The sequence below is a fragment of the Hibiscus syriacus genome, unplaced genomic scaffold (assembly GCF_006381635.1).
Source record: "Hibiscus syriacus cultivar Baekdansim isolate YM2019G1 unplaced genomic scaffold, ASM638163v2 tig00110076_pilon, whole genome shotgun sequence".
Lineage (NCBI taxonomy): Eukaryota > Viridiplantae > Streptophyta > Magnoliopsida > Malvales > Malvaceae > Hibiscus > Hibiscus syriacus.
In genome coordinates, this window is record NW_024062586.1 from 1,270,428 (window position 1) to 1,296,870 (window position 26,443).

A 26,443-nucleotide genomic window follows, 5' to 3' on the forward strand; every position below is an offset into this window, starting at 1 on the left:
TTTAAATAAATTTCTAAAATTACCAGATTATGATACGTGTCAATTAACAGGCTTTTAACGACCGTTAGAATCGAGACACCTAAAGTAGTAACGTTTGTAACGTTAGACATCTAGATGATTCAAAAAAATAATTTAGGTACCAATTTGTGAAAAACGGTATGATATGGACACTTATTTTATATTTAAGCCTTAAAACATGTTCCTAAAAAGTAATTAAATCGTACAAATTAAGAGGGTTTAATTTCATTAATTTTAATATTAAGTCTTGAAATATAATTAAATGAGAGAAATTAGGGGTCAAGATTTAATTTTTTTTTAATTTTAAAACTGTCGCGGCCGTCTTTCAGGTGGGCTCAGAATTGGGCTTCGACTTAAAAAATTTGTTAGAGTCGCCACCGATCATTTAAAAAAAAAATTAGGCTGATCGGACACCATCTTACCTGATCCGCATTTTACCAAAAATGTGTCGGGTTCGGGAGTCGGTTACAGTCAAGGAATGATTAGTACCCTTGTACTGCCCTTTCGGTACTAATTAATTTGTCGGTTGTCTTAATTGCAAAAATTTGAAATTTAAATTATTATAAAAATATATATTTAATTTATAAAATCATATTAATATTTATTTAAAATAATATTATTTTTAAATTATTTATTTAATTTTAAATAATTTAAAATTTAAGATATATTATAGGTTTGGTATTAAACTATCACTTTATTTCGTATAATATTATTTTAAAACTAAATAATAATTTTAAAAAATTCAAATAAATAATTAATATTTTTTCAAATATATAAATAAATAATATGATTTTAAAATAATAAATTAAAAATATTATAATATTACACTTTTTTTTAGAATAATTTAGTATAAATTTATAAATATATATAAATAATTATTTAGTTATTTTTTGTTTTTCAAATAAAGTGAAAATTACTCTTTAATTTAGTAATGATATAAGTATTAAATTTGATATAATAAAAATAAATATGCATTATAAATGAATGACTAAGTTTTTGATAATTAATTTAAAGTGTCACATATTCGAGTTTTATATTCATCGGAAAATATTAATTTTGTGGTGATACTATTATATAAAGTAAATACAAAATGTAGTGAATTTAATTTAAATGACTAGCTTAACTCAATGGTTTAGTGCCTTACATTTTATGTAAGAGACTTAGATTCAATTCATGCTAAGAGCAAGAATAATTTTTTTGATTTTATTCTCATAGTTGGTGACACATGTCACCATTTAATTTCTTTGATTTAATAAAATATTGGTGCTAAAACAAAATAAAAATGATAGTGTAAGTGTTTTAATGTGCCACTTTAGCAGTGTAATGTAGACTCATCCCAAATTTGAACAAACTTAAAATGTATTGATCTTATATATAAACTTGATCGGATCCCAAAGGCCTCTAGACTTACGCTCAAGAGTATGAGCTTGATTGGGGGAAACTTTTGCACCAATTGTTCACGAGTATTGTTACAGTTTTAATGTTGAGCTCAGTGATGAAGCTTATGTCTATCCTCTTGGTTTTTCTAAATTCTCCTTGGCAGGTTAGTGGTTGGTTGGAAAATAATTCTTCAACTATTATCAATTTTAATTTTGATCAAAATGCCAATGAATCCGCTATTAAGTACAATCACATCTTCTAAAAGTTTTAAATTTATTTATATTTTAGGTTTTTTTAGTATTTTCTATTGATTATCTTATTTTGCACTCACTAAATTTTTAATATAACTTCAGTTCGCACCCACTACCAAAATTCTTGTGTTTGTCCATTCCTTATATCTAATAGGATGGTAGTTTCTCTGGCAGCCAATAATATTTTGCAAAACTCTTTCTAGTCACCAGCATGATTCATTTTCCCGATATCTTTCACCCATAATTCTTCTTCGTACTATAAATTTACAAATGAAAATAAAAAAAAAGTTATCCTAAAAACTGCAATGCCCTCCCATGTATGTAAAAGGAAAGTCATTGGGGACAATGAAAACACAAGTTGTACCTTAATTTACCAAATATCCCTACAAGGACTCTGCAAATTGGGTAGCTTCCAAGTCTAGCTTTTGTCTCATCACACAGTTCATCAACCACTCGCTGTTGAAAGCTCGTATCCCTCTCTTTTGAGCTGACAGTGCTTCCTCCATGTCTTCTTCACAGGCAATGAAGATTTTTTTCCATGCTTCACTTACTTTGTCCAGTCCACCAATAATCTTACATCAATACCATCACATGTAGCAAACAGCACATAAAGTTGATCAGGAGGAATAAAGAGAAATTACACCCAACTTTAAATCATAAATTATCTAAACAAGCAAGGTTAAAATTAGTTCATGCAAAATTAATCGAGAACTGCCCCCTGCAAGCTGTCATTGGCAGATTACTTTGATGATGTAAATCATCGTTTTAATTATGCTGGACAAATAAATCACCACTTAATCAAAGCAACATGTCAAGAGCTTACATTTCCACCTGCTGACTTGATGATGGCAGAAAGAGTCCTGACAGGGGGTTGAACATGAGCTGCAATGCACAAGTTATATCCTTTAAGCATAGCTCCAGGCCTTGCTTTTGCCCGAATAACACAATCTTTTAGCTCGGTTCTGTATTTCAACGCGTAATCTTCATCGTGTATTATATAAGGCAACTCATCTGTAATGTAAGAAGAAAAGTTGAAACATTCATAGCAGTTTACCAAAGATAAGCGGTCAAAATCTATACATTCTTCTCAACTCACCCACAAATTTTCCTTGCCTAGAGCTTTCTTTTAACCAACTCGGTGAAACTATCCAAGCCCTGGCATAAAGTCAGACATCCATGCAGTGAATCTAAAACGCATCAGATGCATTTGTGCAAACAAAAGTATTTATGTTCAAATATCCATGAGTCAAAGCAAGGAGTCTTGCAATGAAACAAGCTGAGAAACAAACAAAATTAAAAAAAAAGATGAAAGTTTCCATCTTTATGGATATAATAATGCTTTCTACAATGCTTATAAATTATGATACAAAATGCTAGCATGCAAGTTGATCTTCGTGACATTTAAACATGAGTTAAACAGCATTGCTTTTTATGCTATCAGTACTACGTTGCCATTGATGTAGTAGCAAATAGAAGTCCATATTCAAGCCAAATAAGGAATCCAAGGGTATTGCAGAAATGCTTACCTTATAAAATGTCGGTAAAAGAAAGCTTCACCAAACCTTTGAACAAAAGAAAATACTTTACCTAATTTCTTGCAAAGTAGATATCTTTAAATTACTTGATACTATCTTAAAATTAGGTACCATCATCCCCTCCGTTTTGTCTCTATTCAGCTTCCCTCACCCTTTTCTCTCTCCCCCCTCAAATCTCAACTCTTTTTATTCAGATTGAGACTTACCCTGAACATATTCACGTTATCCATGAAAGCAAAGCCAAAGCAATTTAACATCCAACTGAGACTTACCCTGAACAGAGAGCAGTACAGAAATTCAGTGTTTTTCTCACTTTTCCAGTGACAACATGTGTGCTTATGCTTCCATCAAGGGCAGGGGAGCCACCAAGGTTTTCAATTACCTATATCAAAATAAATAAAATTCTTAAAACATTTTTGTCAAATAAGGCAGCCTGAAAAATTACAGGGTAAATGAAACTGAAGCAAATTCTCAACACCAGTAAACTGAACCAAGTAAAACAATAACAAAGCCTATCGCTGAGTTAAAAAGCTATGTCAGCTTTGAGAAAAAAACATAGCCAATGTAATGCAAAAGGGGAAAAAGGAGGTTAATCAATCAGAACTTGCAGAGTCAGAAAACTTAAACGATAATGCATTTTTCAGTGGAAAGGAATTAAGATCTGCATAAAGTTCTTTAAAAACTTTAGAAAAGCTTACGTGATAAAAGATTTTCATCATTTAGTAATAGACTAGACAACCACTCAGGAAGCAAGCCAGACTTTCCTATTGTAATCCAGAGTTAGGTATGTAATTGATCTATTTAGATATTTAGGATCTATTAGAGCTGCTGGTACCCCCAAGAAAGAATAATTGGTGAGCTTCCCTTGAAGCTTTAACCAAGCTTTTGGCTTTGAAAATCAATTTATAGCACAATGTATGGTCACATCTTTTAGATCCTAAAAGTTCACTTGTCAAGACATAGGTGGGTTCCTAGCCCCAGTCCCTGCATAAACACTGAAAAAAAAGTCACCTTTGTGCAGTTTTACGACTTCAATTGTTCTAACAAGTTCTTTCTCAAAACAAAGGAAAATACAAGTTTTACAATCTCTTCAATAAGCTATCAAAAAGTTAAAAAGAGGAATCCTAGAAGAAGCTTGTTGTTGTAACAAATAATATAAACTGCAAATTTCTGAATTTAGAAGAAGACATAACAACATAAAAATTCAGTTGAAGAGATTGGAAAGACCTGCACCTTAAACGGGAGAACCGGAGAAGTGCAAAATTGTTTTAAGAAGAGTTTTCGTTTCTTCAGCAGCTGGTTTGTTGACTTCAAGTAAAGCAAATTTCTTAACTCAATCTAGGGAACATGCTTTCGGAGGCTATTTTTTTATGTTGTTTTATTGTGGAAACGCTAGTTGATGGCAGATAAAATCATGTGAAAGGATCAATGTTAAAAAGGGCGCAAGGGGCTCCAAAGCGATAGGGTATTATAGCCGAGGTGAGTGCGCACCTTATTGAAGTGAGGTGCATTTTTTGAAAATAAAAGATATACTCATATAAGGATTTTTTCCAGTTGTATAGTCAAGCAAAAAGAACAGATCTTGCAATGTAAACACCAAAGAGTATTCATCATCAACATTTTATGTATTAAGCATCACTTCAAAATTATTTACATTCAATAAAATTGTGTTATACGAATAATATGATTCTTTAAATGTTCAAATTCAACATGAATCAATCAAGGAGAATGTATAAATGCACATGAAGCAATTAAACAAGAAAGAAAATAATAAGAATCAATAAATTATGGCTGAACAAACGAGTAAGAAAGGTGGAACTTTAGGAAACTTAGGGTTAAAACTACTAGCTTCTTTCTATTAATTCAAGAAAATAATAAGAATAATATAGATGTAAATATTTTACAACTTATCTATACTAAGGTTACTAATAAAGTTAATGCTATCCCTAGATTCATAAAATATTTCTGAAGTAAAAAAAAATTAAAATAACTAAATCTCATGTGTCATTCCCCTCAGCTTGAAAAATTCAACTTTTGCAAGCAAACAACAAATAAGCACAACCCTAAAGATAACTTATAATCTTAGCCATCCATAAGGTCTTATAATTACTAAAATATTTCTGAAGTAAAAAAACATTAAAATAACTAAATTTCATGTGTCACTCCCCCTAACTTGGAAAATTCAACTTTTGCAAGCAAACAACAAATAAGCACAACCCAAAGAACAAAGAAAATGGAAAGGCGGTGCCTTTTTGGGCCTTGTGCGTGCCTGGCTGCGCCTGATCAAAGTCGCCTCGCCCAGGCCAAAATAGGCGCTTCACCGTCGCCTCATCGCCTAGGCGCGCCTTGGGCGCACCATTTTAAACACTGGAAAGGATTAAAAAAGTTAAATAAGACTTCAGCTTGGGCAATAAGACACAATTATGGTCAGCCCCTACAGAGTATGAAAGGACTCAGTTTGTCGTTACATGTACGCATTATTCACATCAAATGAAATGAACATACCTTTATAAGGTTTGCTTTCTTTGAATCATCAGCAATATTCATCAACATAATTCTAAAGCATTCTCTATGTGGCTGAAATTCTTCAGTTGTCAGTGCTTCTGGAGTCATAGAACGTGATTTACCTTCTTGAGCTTTATTTACCATGCAATTATTAACCAAAGAAATCCCAGGAGTAACTGCCATGGATGATATATCTGTTGAAAGGAATGAGAATTCAACAAGCTCGGAACCATCAATATCTGGGATTATATGCCAGTCAGAAGCTTACTGGCAGCCATTTTGATGACTGTCAATTTGATGAGTTCCCTTCAATTTTTGTGTCTTCAAAGATGACAATGAAGCTTCCCAAACCTTCCTCTTTGTTCTCTGTGAAGCACAAGAACACTGTTTGGCAGCAATATTGGCTCCCTTCTCACCTACAGATCCGTCAGCGGTTGGTGATTGAGACCTCTGGCAAGGGTTAAGTGGAAAACAGTACCTTACATTTTCTCCTGCAACTGACGTATCCTTATTAAGATGACAAACCATAAGGGTTGAACCACCAGGAAAGCATAGGGCTTTGCGTATAAAATCTCTAATAGGAAGCCGACAAGCTCTACCCCTTTCATCCACTTCTGTTATTGATATAAAGCCCTGGAATTTTCAAGTATCACAGAAATCGAGCATCAAAAAAGCAATAGCCTTTTTTTCAGCATGAATGACTAATGATTTTTGTTTCTAAGTAAGAAATAATTACACATCTACAAAATTATCTGTATCTATACTATTTTAAAAAGAATGAGTAAGTTCACATCAAGAGTTAACATAATTTATACCAAGTTACTAACAGTTATACAAGTTTAAGGATATATATGTATTTTTAAATTAAAAAACTACCTAATAGTCAATTTTATTTAAAACAAAATTTGTTTTGTTTTTTCTTATCAACCATTCAAATAGTGAGTGTGTTACTATCTGGTGTATGTTAAATAAATTAGTTATGATTTACAGGATGAACAAGATATATTCTCATTCACATTAAGAATAGATGAACAGGTCAGCCAGTTATGATATGTTCCATTCATTACCTGTTTAAGCCAAAAACCTTCAGATTCCTTGTCACCCCAACAAAATATGGTCCGGATACCAACACTCCGAAGTCTCTTCTTCAATTCCATATACAAAAACTGACCGATACCCTGGAAGTATTGAAATATGACAGTTAGCTTAGAACATGAGATACCTAAACTATCATCCAACAATAAGACAGCCGTAATGTATATGAGCAGAGCTCAATAAGTTACGAAATTCCTGCAGATTTTAACCAAACCCCCTCAAAAGAACATTCACTCATTTAAAACTATATTTCCATATTTTTTAATTCCAAATGGTTTTTCATATTATCCAAGCTGCTTTTGAATTTTCACCGAATAGAAAAAGATTATTGAAGCACATGATGAGGCAATTATCATAATTTGACAAACATCAATCCATAGCGTTGTGAGATAAGGTACAAGTCCAATCCTCGGGCAATCCAGAAGAAAAGATATTTTGAACAATAACAAGCAGCAAACCAATGAGTGCAAAACAAATAGAAAAGAGAACAAACCTTATTCTGGTAGATTGAACTAACAGCGGCAAGAGGGATCTTGGCCAATTGTGCGTCAGCAGGGATGATTTGATAAGTAATTGCAGCTATAACCTGCAAAAGTATCAAGTGAAAGATACTAAGAAAATACAAAAGGATTTGCACATTTCCTTTTTGAATGTTCATGGATAATTGAAATAAATAAATGCAGCTAGCAATAAATTTTGATAAAAAAATGCTTAACTTCTTCATAGTAAATTACTCATAATGTAGAACCGAGAACAAAATTACATGGCCAAAAGAAGTGTGAAGGTATAAAATCAAGCCACTCATATAGCAAGCCTCTCTAGGAAAATGTACCTTACAGATTTCTTTAGTTTACAACATGATAAAAAGTAAAAGGACAAGTTATTGAATAATATTACTGCCTTACTGGTATGAAATTGCAAAAGGTCAAGAAGAACAGCTGCTGCAAAATAAGCTTTTATAGTGATAATAAAGGGAGAGAAACAAACAATGAAGCCTACCTGCTCAAAGTCAAAGCCTTCACTGGACTTATACTTCAGAATCAATGTAGAACATTTTCTGCAGTAACAAAAATTATACAATTAAAAGCTTCTTTGAATGTGTAATTTATTACCACAATGATGCTTTTTGATAATTGTATTCCAAATTCTAAACAAGCTAAGTATAATTATCAGATAAACTACAAACCTTTAGCACTATGTAGAAGTACTTTAAAAAGGAAAAAAAGAAAATCTGATACCCATTTGACACGCATCTCTCAAGAAACCTAGACCTCTTTCCAGTATTTGCAGCATAATTCATTGATGGTAGCTCTCCATTGTATAATTTCAGCAGTTCTTGCAGAACCGAATTTGACCACGACCATGACCAGTTAATTGATTTCAAAATAAAAGGTACAGCAAAAAATATTAGATAACCCAGAGGAGCTCCCTGGATACTGTATTAAAAAAAAGGTCAATCTCTTATTACAAGAATCTTCAGTCCAGAAAGTAAAAGAAAAGAATCATTCAAAGAAGACTAGCATGAGCATGCACACAACAGAAAGAGAGAGAAAATTGTTGAGTTAATCGATCGATGAAATTGACCAAAAGGGGTGAATTGACAATTAAAATTTTGGTGAAATCTTTTACAGAAAATTGAAAAGATTTGCACAACGATTTAAAGTGATTCGACTTTCTCAATCAAAGTCTATGTCCACTACCTTAGCTATCCACACTAAGAATTTTTCAACAAATTCACTAATTTGTTCTTTCTTTTGAGGCCAAAGAGATAACCTTATAACTCCCTCAAGAATATACCCCAATTCTTGAGAACACTCTTTCTCAAAGAGAAGATTACAAATTTGCAAACTTACAAGGAAATTCTCACAAGGTAGATTGTTTGCACAATTCATATAACAAAGAAAAGAACACTCAAAAATGAATACAATTGAGTACAAGTAGTGTTCTTGAAAGCAAAATGAATATTGAATGAAAAATATGCTTGAATTGCTCAAACTTGAGGTTTGATGCTTTCTCTTTGATTCTCTCTTGATTCTTATTTCTTGTGTATTCTTGTTGTTGATCAATGGCTTCTAAGCTTGTTTAAATACACCTCCAAATGATTCTGAATGTTGGGGATGATTAGTGGAGTCAATAGAGCCGTTTAAGTGTGAAAACAATTAATTAAATCAGTTGAGAGCGTCAGCACATCGATGCATACCCAAGGTGCATCGGTGCATCAAGTGTAAAATTTAAATATTTTGATCGTTGGACCCTTAGTGCATCGGTGCACTAAGAGTGCATCGATGCATGAAATGCATTCGATGTTTCAAAATAGCCAGAGTGCATCGATGCATGACTGGTGCATCGATGCATCAAATGCATTCAATGTTTTCTTAAAACTCTGAGTGCATCGATGCATGAAATGCATTCGATGTTCAATTTATTCCATGGTATATCGATGCATGGATTGGTGCATCGGTGCATCACTTTGAAAAATTGATTTTAGACTTGATTTTGGTTGAAAATACTTTGTGAAAATTGTTTCAAAATATATTAAGTATAAAACATAATTTTACACTTTTAGTAAGATTTGAAATTGATCTTGAAGACTTGGAATAATAATTTTGATATTCGAGTAATTAAATCGAATATATTTAGAAAATCATTTGTAAAATCTTAAAATTCATTTAACTTAATTTGTTATATCGAAACATCAAAATGTTTTCAACAATCTCTCCCTTTTTGATATAACAAAACATGTGTAATTTTAAGATTTTCTTTGAAAATAAGTTTTGAAAAATTAAGTTTGAAATTACTCCCCTTACTTTAACACTTCTCCCTTTTAAAACATTTTAACACTTAACACTTCTCCCCCTTTTTGTTAAATAAAAAAGACTTAAAATAGATCAAATATATATATAGCCAATTGATTATATATATATATATAGCTTAAGCTGCTAAGATCAAAATCAAAAGAGAGATTAGCCATTAGTTTCATAATCAATATTCATAATCAAATGTGAAATGACATAATTGGTCATAATGAACTAATATGATGCAAAAATTAATAATCATTAAGCTCAAAATAATAAAGATAAAATCAAACCAAATATATATATAATAAGTTCAAAATCCATAAAACATCCAACTCCTAACAAATTCAAACATTTATCAATCCAAAACAAATAATTCAGAAACATCAAAACAAATATCAATCCAAGTTTTAAGAAAGCATGGAAAAGGTCTAATCCATAGGAGGGTCGGGAGGAGAAGGATAATGAGCTCGAACTTCAAGAGTGATAGCGTCCATTCGTTCACGCATCTCCCACTGAAACTTAGTAATCTGAGACTCCATGGAGGTAAACCTCAGATCAAACGACTCCAAGAAAGATCAAAAATAGGGTGGCGTTTGATCTTCTTGTCGTGCTGGTTCCGGTGCAGGCTCATCGTTTGGTACATGATCGTCGATATCTTGCATAAGTTGTTGAAACTCGGGATCATCATCAGCAGCCGGTGCCGGAGGAGGAGGAGCATGAGAAGAGCTAGGAGCAGCTCGTGAAGAACTAGCTCCCGGAGTTTGCTTACCGGGTCAAAATACCCAAAGATCGGTTCCTCGTCTTGTTTCCAATCTGCTTTCTTCAATGAGGTGAGATTGATTTGATTTTGGAGAGGGATAGGATTATCGAGAGAGACGTTTAAACCGAGTTTGATAAAAAGGTTACTAAGAAGACATCCATAAATCAATGGTTTGATATGTTTTGAAGGAACAATGTTTATGATGTCCACTAGTTGACTAAATATAATATAGGGCAGATTTATTTTGATCTTATTCTTAATACAGTGCATCCACCATAAATCCCTAGTACGAAGAGTGGAGTACCTACCTCCGGATGGTCTAAACCACCAAGAGATCATCAAATGAAGAAAACGATCGTGATGAGATCGTAGAGTACTAACACTAGAGTTTGGAACATAGGGATATTCCACATTTTCATTCTCATTCCCATCATCATCTAACCCAAAGCGAAAAGCTATAATCTCGGGGTCAATATTAATATATTGGCCTAAAAGATAAGATCTAATGGCTATAGTCCCACATTGAGTTTGGTTTTAAATGCATACCGCATTGGAGTAGAAGATGCGGACTAACTGTTGATAGACGATAGGTTTGAGGTGAAATAATTTATCAAACTTCCAAGTTTTAAGAATCGAAAGGTATTCGAAGTCAATATCAATCATGGCTTGAAGAGAAGGAATACGCTCTTCTCGGATTCTATAGGATTGGAAAGAATTTCTGTACCTAGAGTACAATTCGTCTCTACGACATTCAGGCATATCAAAATAGGATCCTATTAGACTATTAGGTAGAGGAGGAATGAGATTTGGAGGTTGGTTTGAACGAGAACGACTCGATGACGTTCTAGGGCGTTTGAGATTAGATATGGTTTAGGAATCGAAAAAATGAATATAACCTGCAAATTGAAACACATGTATGTAATTTAATCAATCCTAAAACTCAATTGAGTCCTCAATAATTCAAGGTTCTCTAAATTAAATCCTAATTGGCAAGGTTTTGAAAACTATTTGAAAATAATTTTTGAAAAATCATAATATGTATAGTTTTCATGAAAACAACATAATTAAATCAAAAATATCAAATTTAAAAATTAAAATCAGAATTTCGATTTTTTTTTCTCGAAAATTTAGAAATTTATTAAAAATTTGTGAGTTTTTAATGAAATTAGTTATAAAATCTAGTTTATAATCATCAAACAATCAATGCCCGATATAATGTTCATCCTATAACTAATTTAAACTAGTCCTAAGATCAAAAATCAATAAAATAGATTTTTTTAAAACATTACCTTGAAAATTTTCAGATTTGAGGGAATGTGATGTTGTTTTGAAAGATTTGATGATTAAAACAGGATTAGGAGATGAAAAGCTCGAAGATTCTGATAAAATTTCGTTGATTTTGAGTAAAAGGAGATTTTAGAGAAGAGAGGCGTACGGCTAGAGAGTGTTTAGTTTTAGGATTTGAAACAAATGAGAAAAATAATCCTTTTAAACCCAAAACCCGACGGATGCATCGATGCATGACCCTGTGCATCGATGCGCATTCAAGGCGTGCATTGGTGCACTTTCATGGTGTATCGATGCACATTCAAAGGGATGCATCGATGCACTGTTAAGTGTATCGATGCACTAAGCACAAAAATGTCAAAAATCCGTGTTAAACACTCAAAATGCTAAATTAATTAGCTCTAGTGGTATTGGCAACTCATTTATTGAAAATTAATAATGTTTAATCAATCAAATTAATCTTTAAACTACATTTGAACATAAAATTAATTTTTACCAAATAACATAAACTCCCCCTAACTAATAGCAAAGAATGCAATAAAAAATTATTATTATAAGCATTTTTCATTTAAATTTAAAAGTGCTAAAATTGTTTTAAACACTTAGTGAAGATAGGTCAGTTAAAACTAATTCTCTCCTAAGTGTCCAAAATTTTTCCTTGTCTAAAGGCTTTGTAAATATATTCGCTCATCGATGCAAAGTATCAACAAATTCTAGAACCACATCTTCCTTAGCGACATGGTCTCTAATGAAGTGATGTATTATTTCAATATGCTTAGTTCTAGAGTGTTGGATGGGATTTTTAGTGAGACAAATAGCACTAGTATTGTCACACTTGATAGGAATGTTACCTACTTCAATTCCATAATCAAAAAGTTGTTGTTTCATCCATAAAACTTGTGCACAACAACTACCGGCTGAAATATATTCTGCTTCAGTGGTAGATAATGCGACACAATTTTGTTTCTTTGAAAACCAAGAAATCAGTATATTTCCAAGGAATTGGCAAGTACCGAAGGTGCTTTTCCTATCTAATTTGCATCTTCCATAATCTGCATTAGAAAGGCATACAAGCTAAAACTAGAGTCTCTAGGATACCAAAGTCCTAAACTAGGAGTGTCCTTAAGGTATCTAAAGATTCTCTTAATAGCTAGTAAATGTGATTCCTTAGGACATGATTGAAATCTAGCACATAAGCAAACACTAAACATAATGTCAGGTCTACTTGCAGTTAGATAAAACAAAGAGTCAATCATTGACCTATATAATTTAACATCCACACATTTACCTCATTCATCTATGCCAAGCTTTGTTGATGAGCTCATTGGAGTGTCATGGGGTTTCCCATTTTCCAGTCCAAACTTCCTGAGCATATCTTTGACATATTTAGCTTGATTAATGAAGATGTCATCTTTTCTTTGCTTGATTTGGAGTATTAAGAAAAATGAAAACTCCCCCATCATGCTCATTTCGAATTCACTTTGCATTAGCTTAGTTCTTGGCAAAGAACATCATTAGTAGAACCAAATATTATATCATCAACATAAATTTCAACTACTAATAAATCTTTACCTTTATGCTTTAAAAACAATGTAGTGTCAACCTTCCCTTTTGAAAAATCTTTTTCAATTAAAATATTTGACAATCTTTCATACCAAGCTCTATGAGCTTGTTTTAAACCATAAAACGTTTTTGTCAATTTAAGAACATGATTTGAAAATTTTAAATTTTCAAAACCTGTAGGTTGTTCCACATACACTTCTTCCTTTATAAAACAATTTAAAAATGCACTTTTAACATCCATTTGATATAATTTAAATTCATGAAAACATGCAAATGCTAATAACATTCTAATTGCTTCCATCCTAGCTACGAGAGCGTATGTTTCATCATAGTCTATGCCTTCTTCTTGAGTATAGCCTCAACAAGTCTAGCCTTGTTCCTCACTATATTACCACTTTTATTAAGCTTATTCCTAAATACCTATCTAGTACCTACAGTAGATTTATTACTAGGCCTTTCAACTAATGTCCATACTTTACTTCTCTCAAATTGATTTAACTCTTCTTGCATAACCATAATTCAATGTTCATCTTTTAATGCTTCTTTAATATTCTTAGGCTCTATGCATGAGATAAATGCAACAAAATTACAAATATTTCTAAGAGAAGATCGAGTTATTACCCTTTTTGATGGATCACCTATAATTTCACCATCATTAACATAGTTGTACTCTCTTGGGTAAGATACTTCCTTTTCTTCAATGGTTGGATTCTCGAGAGGATCATGAGTTTCCTCATCTTTCGTTTCTTCCTTTGATGATGATTCTCCAACGTCATGTCTAACATCATTTGTATTTATAACACCTACATCATCATTCAAACAAGAATCCTTCCTCGGAAGGAGATTATCATCGAAAACATGTATAAACTCTTCTACAACCAAAGTTTTTTTTATTAAATACTCGATAAGCTTTAGAATTTAAGGAATATCCCAGAAAAATTCATTCATCACTTTTAGCATCAAATTTGTCAAGATTGTCTTTACCGTTGTTTAAAACAAAACATTTACATCCAAAAGGATGAAAATAACTAATGTTAGGATTTTTATTTTTAAAAAGTTCATATGGAATTTTCTTTAAAATAGGCCTAATCATTACTTAATTAATAACATAACAAGCGGTATTTGTGGCTTCCACCCAAAAATATTTTGGCAAATTGTTTTCACAAAGCATGGTTCTAGCTATTTCTTCTAAAGTTCGATTTTTCCTCTCAACAACTCCATTTTGTTGAAGGGTTTTAAATGATGAAAAATTATGGCTAATACCATTTGAATTACAAAATTCAGTAAATCCAAGATTTTCAAATTCAGTTCCATAATCACTCTTAACACTAATTATAGAGTAACCTTTTTCGTTTTGGATTACTTTTGAAAACGTGATGAATTTTTCTAATGCTTCATCTTTTGTACTTAAGAATAGAACCCAAGTATATCTAGAATAATCATCTACCAAGACAAATGCATATTGTTTTCCACCCAAGCTAGTAGTTCTAGATGGCCCAAAAAGATCTAAGTGGATCAATTGTAATACTCTACTAGTTGATACATCGTTAATGGATTTAAAAGAAACTCGTTTCTGTTTTCATTTAGCACAAGCATCACAGATTTTATCATTATCAAATTTTAGTTTAGGAAACCCTCGAACTAAATCACCTTGAATTAGCCGTTGCAAAATGCTCATACTAGCATGTCCTAGTCTCCTATGTCATAACCAACTATCATGCTCATCCTTAGCAACTAGGCATAAATTAGTCATATCAATAGAATATAAATGCACCATGTAAATGTTTCCTATTCTATGACCAATAAGAACAATCCGATTAGATACAATGTCAATGACTTTACAACCATTAGTTTCAAACATGACATTGAATCCCTTATCACATAATTGACTAATACTCAAAAGATTATGCTTTAACTCATTCACATATAAAACATTTTTAATTTGTATAGAAGAGGTATTACCTATTGTACCTATACCTTCAATGTGACTTTTTGAATTATCACCAAAAATAACTTCTCCTCCATTTTTGGCGCTAAACTCTATGAACCGGCTTTTGTCCCTGGTCATGTGTCTTGAGCATCCACTATCAATGTACCATGAGTTTGAATTTTTTTCTCGTGGCTTGTAGCAATACTCTTTTTCCTACAAATATAGATTAATTTCTAATTTTTGATACCCAAATTCTTTTGGGTCCGTATTCATTAATTTCCACAATCCTAGTCCCCTTAGGTATCCATTTGTGTAGGATATCCTTATCTTTAGTAGCAATGAGTCCTTTAGGAACCCATATACTTCTAATGATTTTTCCATTAGAGGTTCTTCGGGGACCTCTATGATTGTAGTTTTTAAAACTTTTTCTAACAAAGTTGGATTTTGAATTTTCTCCATTTTCAAAATGTTTTGTTCTAACTTTATCAAAAGAAGCTTTAAGATCATCAGTTTTCTTTTGATGATCATCATTGACCTTTGAAAGTAAATTTTGCAAATCCGAATTTTTCTTTTCAAATTCTTTCAGTTTGATTTGTAAATCTTTGATTTTACTTTCAAAATCATTGTTGGTCTTGGATATGAGCTTATTTTCATTTTTCAATTTTGAGACATCATTTTTATATTTTAAAAACAATTTCTCATAATCCAAAGCCAACCCATTATATTCCTCTAATAACTCATCATAAGATAAATCATCTAATTCAAATGAGTTAGAGGTTACCTTAGAATCTTCCCCGAATGTCATCAAACAGAAGTTTGCTACTTCTTGTTCCTCTTCATCGAAACCTTTTTCATCGCTCCATGTAGCCACATGAGCCTTGTGCTTATTCTTTGATTGACACTTTCTCTTCAATTGTGGACAATCATATTTGACATGCCCCGACTTTTTGCATTCTTAGCAAATGATAGGGTCCTTCTCTTTTGGTTCATTTTTTAGGCCTTTATTTCATTTGAATTTTCTTCCTCGGTAAGGTCTCAACATTTTTCTGAACCGTTTGGCAAGCAATTCCATTTCCTCGTCCTCGTCCTCGTCCTCGTCATCTTCATCCGAATCACTCTCATCTTGTGGATTTGACAGTAACTCCAATGTTTTTCTTTTTCTCCTTCTCCTTTGGTGTCTCGTCAATCTTATCGAGATCTACCTCATCTTCAAGCATCATTTTATGAGTGAGGAGAGAACCAATTAGCTCTTCAAGAGTTAAGGACTTTAGGTTCTTAGCCTCGATGATTGTCATCTTCTTGGATTGCCACGATTTTGAAAGTGAGTAAACTAACTTCCTCACAAGCTTTTTGTTTGGAATGATCTCTCCATATGATTTGAGACCATTGACAATCGTTGAGAATCTATCCGTCATAGCTTTGATATCTTCATTTGGTTTCATCCTGAAATTTTCATAGCTAGGTGTTAGAAGACTAATTTTAGATTCTTTTACCTCGTCGGTGCCTTCATGGGTGACTTGTAGTTTATTCCATATTTCTTTGGCAGTTGTACAAGATGAAACTCTTCCATATTCATCTGGTTCAAGAGCACAAAATATGATATAGATGGCTTTGGAGTTGAGCTGGAACATTCTTGTCTCTCCTTCACTCCACAATCTTGGATGAGTGAGAGGCTTGATATATCCGTCTTCTACAACATTCTATGCTCTCATATCACTTGCTTAAATGAAATACATCATCATATTCTTCCAATAGGCATAGTTAGCTCCATTGAAGAAAGGAGGCTTATTGACGAGCATCGAATCGAGACCGGAGTAGACATTTAAAGTAGAGGTCATTGATGACTTGATAATCGATGTAACTCTTCCCGAATCGACTCAAGAGGTGATTAAACCTTCAAATGAGTGAGGCTCTGATACCAATTGTTGAGTTAATCGATCGATGGAATTGGCCAAGAGGGGGTGAATTGGCAATTAAAATTTTGGTGGAAGCTTTTGCAAAAAATTGAAAAGATTTGCACAGCGATTTATAGTGGTTCGAATTTCTTAATCAAAGGCCTCGCATCGTGAAAGCTCATCGAAAAATGAATGGTCGCCGACGAAGAAGGGTAAAAAAGTTGAAACTTTTTCTAGATCTACGTCAGAGGTGTTTTTAGGAGGTTTTGGGTTTTGATTCCTCTTCAGGGAGTTGAGGGGGTTGTTTTAGTGAGTTTTGATTTTTCCTACCGCTGGGGGGTGTCATCGGGTGGTGGCCGGCTATTGGGGCCGGTTGGTTAAAGGGAAAGTGTTTGGGGAGGTTTGTTTTTTTTGTTTGAAATGTTATTTTTTTGGGTTTTGGGGTATATATATGCAAGGGACTAGGTTATAAATATCAAAATTTTAAATTATTTCTGCAATCCCTATAAGTTTGATGCGTAATTCATTTTAGTCACCTGTTGTAATTTTGCCCTTGAATTTTGAATTGTGACGATTTAATCCATATTTATAATTTATATTTTTTTGCAATTGAACCCCTCTAACTCTTTGCTTTTTTTATTGCAGCTCACATTTTAGTACCAATTTGATCCATCAATTTCAATTTGTTTCAATTTGATCCTTTAAACTTTTTAGTTATTCAATTTTGTTTTTCCTTTTAAATTTTATTATGTTTTTGTTTTTTAAAATTATTTAGTGTTATTGTTTACTTATTATTATTATTATTTATTTACTTTTAAGATTTAATATTTTTATCTTTTTTATTTTATTTTATATTTTCTTTGATTTATTTAATATTTTACATTTTTCTTCTTTTATTTATTTTATTTTTTACTTTTTTTCTTCCTTTTGATTTATTTAATATTTTTTTCATTTTCTTATTTTATTTTTTCCTTTTCTTACTTATTATTTTTTATCTAACATTTTTGACTTTTTAGGGATATTTTCAATCGATCAAAGGTAATTAATTTGAGTTGAATCTTTAAATTTTAATTTTAATTTCAAATTTTGCAATTAAGACAACATACAAATTAATTGGTACCAGGCAGTATAAGGGTGTCAATCATTCCTTGACTGTAATCGACTCCCGAACCCGACACATTTCTGGTAAAACACGGATCAAGTAAGATGGTGTCCGATCAGTCTAAAATTTTTAAAAATATCGGTGGTGACTCTAACAAATTTTTTTAGTCGAAGCCCAATTCCAGGCCCACCAAAAAAAACAGTTACGACAGCTTGGAGACTCCGCTGGGGACAGGTAAGGTAAGTGAGTCAAGCCAAAATTAATTTTCTGTTGTCTTTTTAAGCGAAAATTACAAGTTTAAATTTTAATTTATTTATTCGATTCTTATTGTTTATCTTTGATTATTTTTTCAAATAAATAGTTGTACTGACGTTTTTTTCAATGATTTCAGATTTTGGAAAAGTTTTCATCTCTGGCTCTATACCCAAGCTCCGAACCCTTTTAAGTGGGGGTGAAAACAACGCCTTCGTGAGAATTTATTCTCCGCATAGGCCTATCAAGTAGCCTTCAGGATTCATTTAATTTATGTTTTTGTGAGAATTTATTCTCCATGCGGGCATAAGGGAATTTATCCTCTCAAGTTTAACTTAGTCCACATGAACTTGTAATGGGTTTAGGGCTAAGGGTCTGGCAAGCCCAAGGGGACACCAGTAAAGAGAACTCGGGTACCTTTCTTTATAACCTAAACCGGGAGAATACAAGGACTTAGAGCCCACCCCAAAATTTCACTTCAATCCCTAGGCTATTTTGAGATTATGTCCAGTTTTATTTTCTGTTCAAAGCATATGAACTAGAAATTTATTCGGTTAGTACTTGTTCAAAATTAACATGCGAGATAGACATCATGTCCGAGTAGGAACAATAAGCATGTGGGTAGGACTTTTATTTTCATTATTGTTTTAATTTACCTCACAGACTCTTTTCATTTTGTTCTCTTTCATTTTATTTTCATCATTTACATCATTCAAAAGAGGTGTTGATCCACCAAAAACATGTTTGTTAATCGTAAATAATTTGCATTAATGGACAAAAGGGTTATAATACAAGAGATGAAAAGGTCAGAAGTCTGGCTATGGTCAGAAAAGACTTAGAATGGATCGGGTTTACACCAAACCCATCAAAAGTAAACTTTTCCAAAACGGGTTGGCAAAAGTTGTAGGGGCAAGATGAGAAAAAGGTTACTAACCTGGGGAGTCCCTTCAAAGACAACAAGATCAAGATGGCAAAGCGATAGCTGAAACTGGAGGCCATTGTTCACGAATTCAAGAAACAAGCAGATAAACTTCGGATAGTTCCTATCGATGGAGGGCTCCAATGGTGTTTCCTTTAGGGAACAGACTCAGCAGAGAGTGAAAACAAAGATTTAACCATTCGAGACTTATTGGTACAAGTAAAAAAAGCAACTCAGAGAGGCCGGAATGGTTTGATAGGGTATTTAACCGGTGAAAGAAGAAGGCGAAAGAAAAATCAACATGTCAGAAGTTATCGGGGTCTAGAAGAATATACCTTTAAAATGTTTTTTGTCTCTTAAGAAATAACACTTTTGTCCCTGATAAGGATTATTTATAATAACAGACATATTTTCGATCAATACCTCGAACATTTCATGCATCATGCATTTAGACATATTTTGCATTTTGTTATTTTCATTTCTTTACATTCGCATTAACTAACAGAATAATGTCTCATCAAAAAAGGGAACAAATACTAAATATACCAACTCAAGCATTGGACATACCCCATCCACATAACACCCACTCAAAAAAGAAGAAGATTGAAGAAAAAATCGCTCAACTCGAAGAAAACATGTTAAGGCTGGAAAGAGAGTTAGAAGATAAAATACACCGAAACAATCAAAGTACTCTGGATACGATTACTAAGAGCTATGAGTCCTTAGTGATCACGTTGTTGCCAAGTTAGATGGCTTACATCAGAAAAGTGCTCCTGGGGTAAGTTCATCGGAAGGGGTAACTATGCCACCCACCCCGTAGGTGGTTGTCTCACCTGGAATCTTATCGGAACATCAAGGGGACTCGACCGCTGCAAAAGCGAAGGCCTCGTCTATTGTAAGGGTACAAACTTCTAACCCTGAGAATAATCCAGGTGATTACCATATACCGAATTTGGGCGAAGAGGACAAGATAAGGAAAATGGAGGAGAAAATCAAACAATTGGAAGACCAAATGAAGGTAGTCAAAGGAGAACATGACTACTATGGAATCCATGCCGTAGAACTCAGTTTAGTCCCAGACTTGGTTCTTCCTCCAAAATTTAAGTCCCCAAAATTCGAGAGGTTTGATGGGAACAGTTTCCCGTCAGCCCACATTACCATGTTCTGTCGAAAGATGAAAGGGTATGTAGGAAATGACCAACTCCTGATCCACTGTTTCCAGGAGAGTCTGTCGTGCTCAGTCATCCGGTGCTACAATCAACTAAGCCGGTCATATATCAACACTTGGAAGGATTTAGCCAAGTCATTTTTGGAACAATACAAACACGTCAATGACATGATGCTAAATTGAGTTATGCTACAAAGCATGGAGAAGAAGCATAACGAAAGTTTCATACAAGACGCATAGAAATGGAGGGATTTGGTCGTACAAGTTCATCCACCATTGGATAAGAAAGAAACCCAAAAGCTCTTCATGCAAACACTGAAGGCTCCTTACTTCAGGACCAGGTTGCAATCAAATCTGGTAATTTTTTGGACTTAGACATGGACAGAGAGATGGTATAAATGACCATAAACAAGGTAAGATTGAGGAAGGGGAGACAAGTAAGAAACCTCCTATGAAAAAGAGGGATGGAGAGATTAACAACGTCAACACCTACAACACTAATAAAGGTGTTGCAATCTCCAACCCAAAAACAACTGCAGCTGTACCATCAAGTACTTTTAGACAAGATTCAAGAGAACCTAGGAATGATAGGGAACATTTCGACCCTATTCCCCATTACTTACAAAGAACTCTACCAACAACTTTTTGACACCCACAAAGTGTCACCATACCCGGTGGAACCCATGAAGCCCCCATACACCAGGTGGTATGATGAGAATGCCCATTGCGAATATCATGGTGGTGTCCTAGAGCACACTATTGAGAACTACTACGAATTCAAGAGAATCGTGCAGAAGATGAAAAACAAGAATTGGATCGACTTCAACAACTCGAGGGCATCCGAGTGAGGAGGAAGATCATTTCATCATTTGCAGCATTTTGTTTGAATTTGTTTTTCATCTTTTCTCAAGTTTTTTTGTAAGGAAATTTAAATAAATTTATGTTACTTTAAAGATGGCGAGCAATGAATCAAATTTGCAAACTTGAAATTCTTTGAATATCAACTGAATTAAAAAAAACTCTGTAAATGATTCAGAGTTACAGATCTTTGACAAAGTGACATGATTAAAATTTGGTAAAATAACAAGGACCCTGACCTTACCTCAAAAAGATACGCTCGAACACCATAAACAAGAGGCTTGATATTTAGGTATGCATAGGAGCGGACAACATGGGGCATCTCTTGTGTATGACATTATTACACTTTTTGTTGAGGATGTTCAATGATGATGATGATCTTTACAGATGGAATAGTCGAGTAGGTGAATCTAGTTTAGGCCAGTCACTTGGAAATTGAACTCTATAGATGTAATTTTTTACCTTCAACAAACACCTAAACTATAACAGGTTCTTCTTGAAAATCTTAAGAAATTGAATCCGTAAAGATGAGCTATTCCACTAAGGCAATTGGTTATAGATGAAACTCGAAAGCCTTGGCTTTATGAATAGATTATATTCAAACCATGACATTGCTCAGACACTTGGCAATTTGGTGTTTGCTCGACTACAATTGTCAGGTCGAAGACTTTATGATGAGATGAACCCTTCAGTTAACATGATAAAAGTGATTATAATATTGAGTTGTCCCTCTAGAGCAATTGGTTAAACACCCTGGCTTTATGGATTTAGCTAGCCAGACAATGGCAAATTAAATCAAATTTATCTAAATAAGGAGTTTCAGTAAAGATAGACTAAGGAAGTTAAGGAATACTTGTTATAGTCAATTTCACACGAGTAGTCAGGAATTTCATTTTTAGATCGATATTTCGGCATTGCCTTTTTTAGAGGAGTCTACGAAGCTTGAACAAATAGAAGATTTTAGAGAACCAAAATATAAGGTCTAGTAATTGATTATGCTAGCTACGTCATTTAGTCTGCATCCAATTAAAATACCAAGCCAAGAAATAAAGGCATGTTGCAATATTCAAAAGGACCTAGAAAGAAATGACATTTTGGTGTTGAAACCTTAAGAAATGGGAAGCCAACCTAAAGCCAACTCATCGATTTGAATATTTTTCAAAGAGCTATAACTCTGAAAGCATGAAAGACTATTGATTCTTTTGATTTTATGTGAACTCATGTTTATGATTTGATTCGTTTGTGAGCCTGAATTAAGGGGCAATGTTTTACTAAATTCTTATATTATTTTTTTCCTAAAATAAGAGAAAGGAGAAAAACATTTTCAAATAGGACATTTTAAAATTTGAAAGGCTGCAACCCAAGAAGAAAATGAGGCATGATCGATTCCAAGGACCAGATCGACAGACAAAGCATGAAACTCCATTAAAGAGATAAAACAGAACTAATTCATGTTTCATGCATCTTAAACATACTTAAGAGCGTCACATTTATCATTTTTTAACATACATAATTTTTGCAGCTTTTAGAGTCAAGTTTCAACTTCAAGACGAAAGATACTCAACTCAAAATCACCTTAAAAAATCGATGGTGCTTGCTTAACTTAGTGGCAAGGAACTACACTTCAATTAACTTGACATATTGAAAGATCTTATAATCAACTTTAGACGAGTTCGAGAGCCAATTCAGAACGGTTCCAATTCATCTTAACTCAACGACGAGTGGCCAGTTTTCAAGCTAGATTTCAACTACACGATGGATGATATCCGACTGACAGAATTTACCACTTGGCTTTCCCGTGAAGGGGAGTCATCTGAAGAATTATGATCGGCTTAGACGCGTGAAGGGGGCCATTCTTCATTTAGAGGAAATTTACAGCACAACTTTAGCCAAGAAAAGTTGTCTGTCAACAAACAACTTTCCATTTTTATTTAGAGTCAATTTCAACTTCACAGCGAAAGATATTGAACTCGAAAGCAATGTAATTCTAGATTTCAACTTCACAACGAAGGATAGCCAATTCAAAGCTCAACTTCACAATGAATGAGCCATCAATAATTTCAACTTCACGACGAAGGATTTCGTACTTTAACTTAGTTTCACAGCAAATGAGTCATCTGTAAAAATAGGGGGTTATCTCCCAACCTATTACAGTATAGCTCAAGGCGAGAAGGGTTATCTGTCAACAAACTTTCAAGTTTGATTACATTCAACTCAAGGACATATCAAATTTATAGCATAACTCAAGGTGAGAAGGGTTATTTGTCAACCAAAACCTTCGAGTTTGATTACATTTAGCTCAAGGACATATCAAATTTACAATATAACTCAAGGAAAGAATGGTTATTTGTCAACTAAAAACTTTGAGTTCGATTACATTCAGCTCAAGGACATATAAAATTTACAGCATAACTCAAGCCAAAAAGAGTTATCTGCCAACCAAAACCTTCAAGTTCGATTACATATAAAATTTACAGCATAACTCAAGGCGAGAAGGGTTATCTGTCAACCAAAACCTTCGAGATCGATTACATTCAGCTCAAAGACATATCAAATTTACAACATATCTCAAGGCGAGAAGGGTTATCTGTTAACAAAAACTATCGAGTTCGATTCCATTCAGCTTGATGACATATCAACCGCATGGTAGCAGCGAGGAACTACTTTCCAGTTGAAGTTTAAACCGAGGTCTTTAAGTCAAGAGGAAGATTTAGGGCAATCTCTCAGCTTAGTACAACATAACTCCGGGCGAGAAGGGTTATCTGACAACAAAGAATTTCGAGTTCGATTTCATTTAGCTCGAGGGCCTATCAACCACATGCTAGTGTTTAGAAACTACTTTTCAGTTGAATTTTCAAACCAAGGTCTTTAAACCGAGAAGAAGACTGAAGTTGACTATAATTTGGCAACAAGAAGCCACATTCCGAATCAAATTCCAAACTACAACTTCAATTTCATATCATTTCAAGACGGACTCGACTTCGCGACGAAGGAGTCATCCACAACTCAATTTAACAGGGAGTTATTCCTAATTGCAATGTCAGAGTCAATTTCAACTCCACAAAGGATGATATTAGACTCAGAGACCCTTCATACCGAACGAAAATTTTGTGTCCTTTTATCTTTGTCCTATTTTTCGTTCCATGAAAAATGACAAAGAGAGGCAGCTGTAGACACTCATTTTCCTCTGGATTTATTTTATTTTATTTTATTTTATATATATAGTATAATTTTTGAAAATATTTTTGAAAAATATAATATATAATTGTTTAGAAAACGATTTTTGAAAACATATAATATACTGTTTAAAAAATCATTTTTTAAAAATATATATTATATAGCTTTGAAAATGATTTTTGAAAATATATATATTATATAGTTTGCAAATGATTTTTGAATATATATATATATATATAATATAATTTTTGAAAATATATATAATATATAAGTTTTGAAAACATTTAAAAAAATTATATAATATATAGTTTTGAAATCATTTTGAAAGCTTATATAATATATAGTTTTAAAACATTTTTGAAAATATATATTATATATGTTTATTATTATTATTATTATTATTATTATTATTTGTTTTTATTATTATTTTATTAATGTTTTTTATTTATTTTATTTTTAGGTCCAATAAGGGTCTAAGACAGGGCCTCCCTAACCTAGCAGGGCAAGGACGGGTAAATTCGAACAACCCGAGCCCAACTGCCTGACCCAATAGTGGCTAGGGTTTCATCCTTAGCAGAGGCGCCGCATGTGAGGGGCTCGAGTGGTGCATGAGGACCACACGCTAGTCAAAGCACACGAAACGGTCGATTAAGATCCCTGAGACTGAACCATCCCCGGAGTGTTCGATCAACCAACAACCCACAACTCCGAGATCATCGGGACCCAAACGACCCCTTCGAAGGCTATAAAAGGGAGCCTCGTCAGAGAATCAAAGGAACAACACAATGGGAACGATCAGAAAGCATAGCTGAAACCACCAACAATCAGAACCGCAACTAACAGAGGAAAAACATAACCGAACAACCAAAAATACCAGCAAAGAGCCAAAACATCGAAACCATAACATCATTGAAAAAAAGAAAACACAACACCACGAGGAATAAAAACCAAAAATAGCAACATAGAAATAACCGAAAGCCTTACATCGTGAAAGCTCATCGGAAAACGAAGGGTCACTGACGAAAAAGGATAAAAAAGTTGAAACTTTTTTTGATTTACATCGGAGGAGGCATTTTTAGGAGGTTTTGGGTTTATATTCCTCTTCAAGGCATTGAGGGGGTTGTTTTGGTGAGTTTTGATTTTTTTCGGCCGTCACGAGCGGTGGTCGACATGGTGGGGTTGTCGTCGGGCGGTGGCCGACCATCGGAGTCAGCTGGTTAAGGGGAGAGTGTTTGGGGATGTTTGTTTTTTTTGTTTTTTTGTTTGAAATTTTATTTTTTTGGGTTTTGGGTATATATTTGCGAGGTACTAGGTTACAAAAATCAAAATTTTAAATTATTTATGCAGTCCCTCTAAGTTTGATGCGTAATCCATTTTGGTCCCTATTGTAATTTTGCCCCTGAATTTTGAATTATTTCGATTTAATCCCTATTTATAATTTATATTTTTTGCAATTGAACCCCTCTAACTCTTTGTTTTCTCTTGCAACTCACATTTTAATACCAATTTGATCCATCAATTTCAATTTGTTTCAATTTGTTCCTTTAAACTTTTTAGTTATTCAATTTTGTTTTTCCTTTTAAATTTTATTATGTTTTTATTTTTTAAAATTATTTAGTGTTATTTTTTTATTTATTTACTTTTAAGATTTAATATTTTTTATCTTTAAATTTTAATTTAAATATACTTTTTGTAATGATTTCATATAATTTTATACAAATATATAAATTATTTAATTATTTTTTATTTCTAAATAAAATTAAAAATTAGTCTTTTTAATTAAATGGTGATAAAAGTATTAAGTTCAATATAATAATAATCAAAATATAGTTGAATGGCTAAGCTTTCAATTATCAATTTAAAGTGTTCTATATTTGAATATTATAATCATCGAAAAATATTGATTTTATGATAATACCATTATATAACTTAAATACAAAATGTTTAAAT

The 26,443-nt window shown here is 33.1% G+C and overlaps 1 protein-coding gene across 1 annotated transcript in view; it reads right to left on the bottom strand.

The window, feature by feature from the left end:
• Positions 1-1,892: 1,892 nt before the first annotated feature.
• LOC120214602 overlaps positions 1,893-26,443 on the bottom strand; it is a 37,244-nt gene continuing 12,693 nt past the window's right edge. The window contains exons 2-11 of the mRNA XM_039212454.1: positions 8,023-8,220; positions 7,784-7,841; positions 7,278-7,370; positions 6,757-6,867; positions 5,962-6,322; positions 5,690-5,883; positions 3,457-3,566; positions 2,746-2,804; positions 2,473-2,660; positions 1,893-2,221 (exon numbers count right to left, since the gene is read on the bottom strand). Coding sequence (XP_039068385.1) covers positions 2,033-2,221; positions 2,473-2,660; positions 2,746-2,804; positions 3,457-3,566; positions 5,690-5,883; positions 5,962-6,322; positions 6,757-6,867; positions 7,278-7,370; positions 7,784-7,841; positions 8,023-8,220 — 1,561 coding nt within the window. The 3' untranslated portion in view covers positions 1,893-2,032. The remainder of the gene's footprint in view (positions 2,222-2,472; positions 2,661-2,745; positions 2,805-3,456; positions 3,567-5,689; positions 5,884-5,961; positions 6,323-6,756; positions 6,868-7,277; positions 7,371-7,783; positions 7,842-8,022; positions 8,221-26,443) is intronic.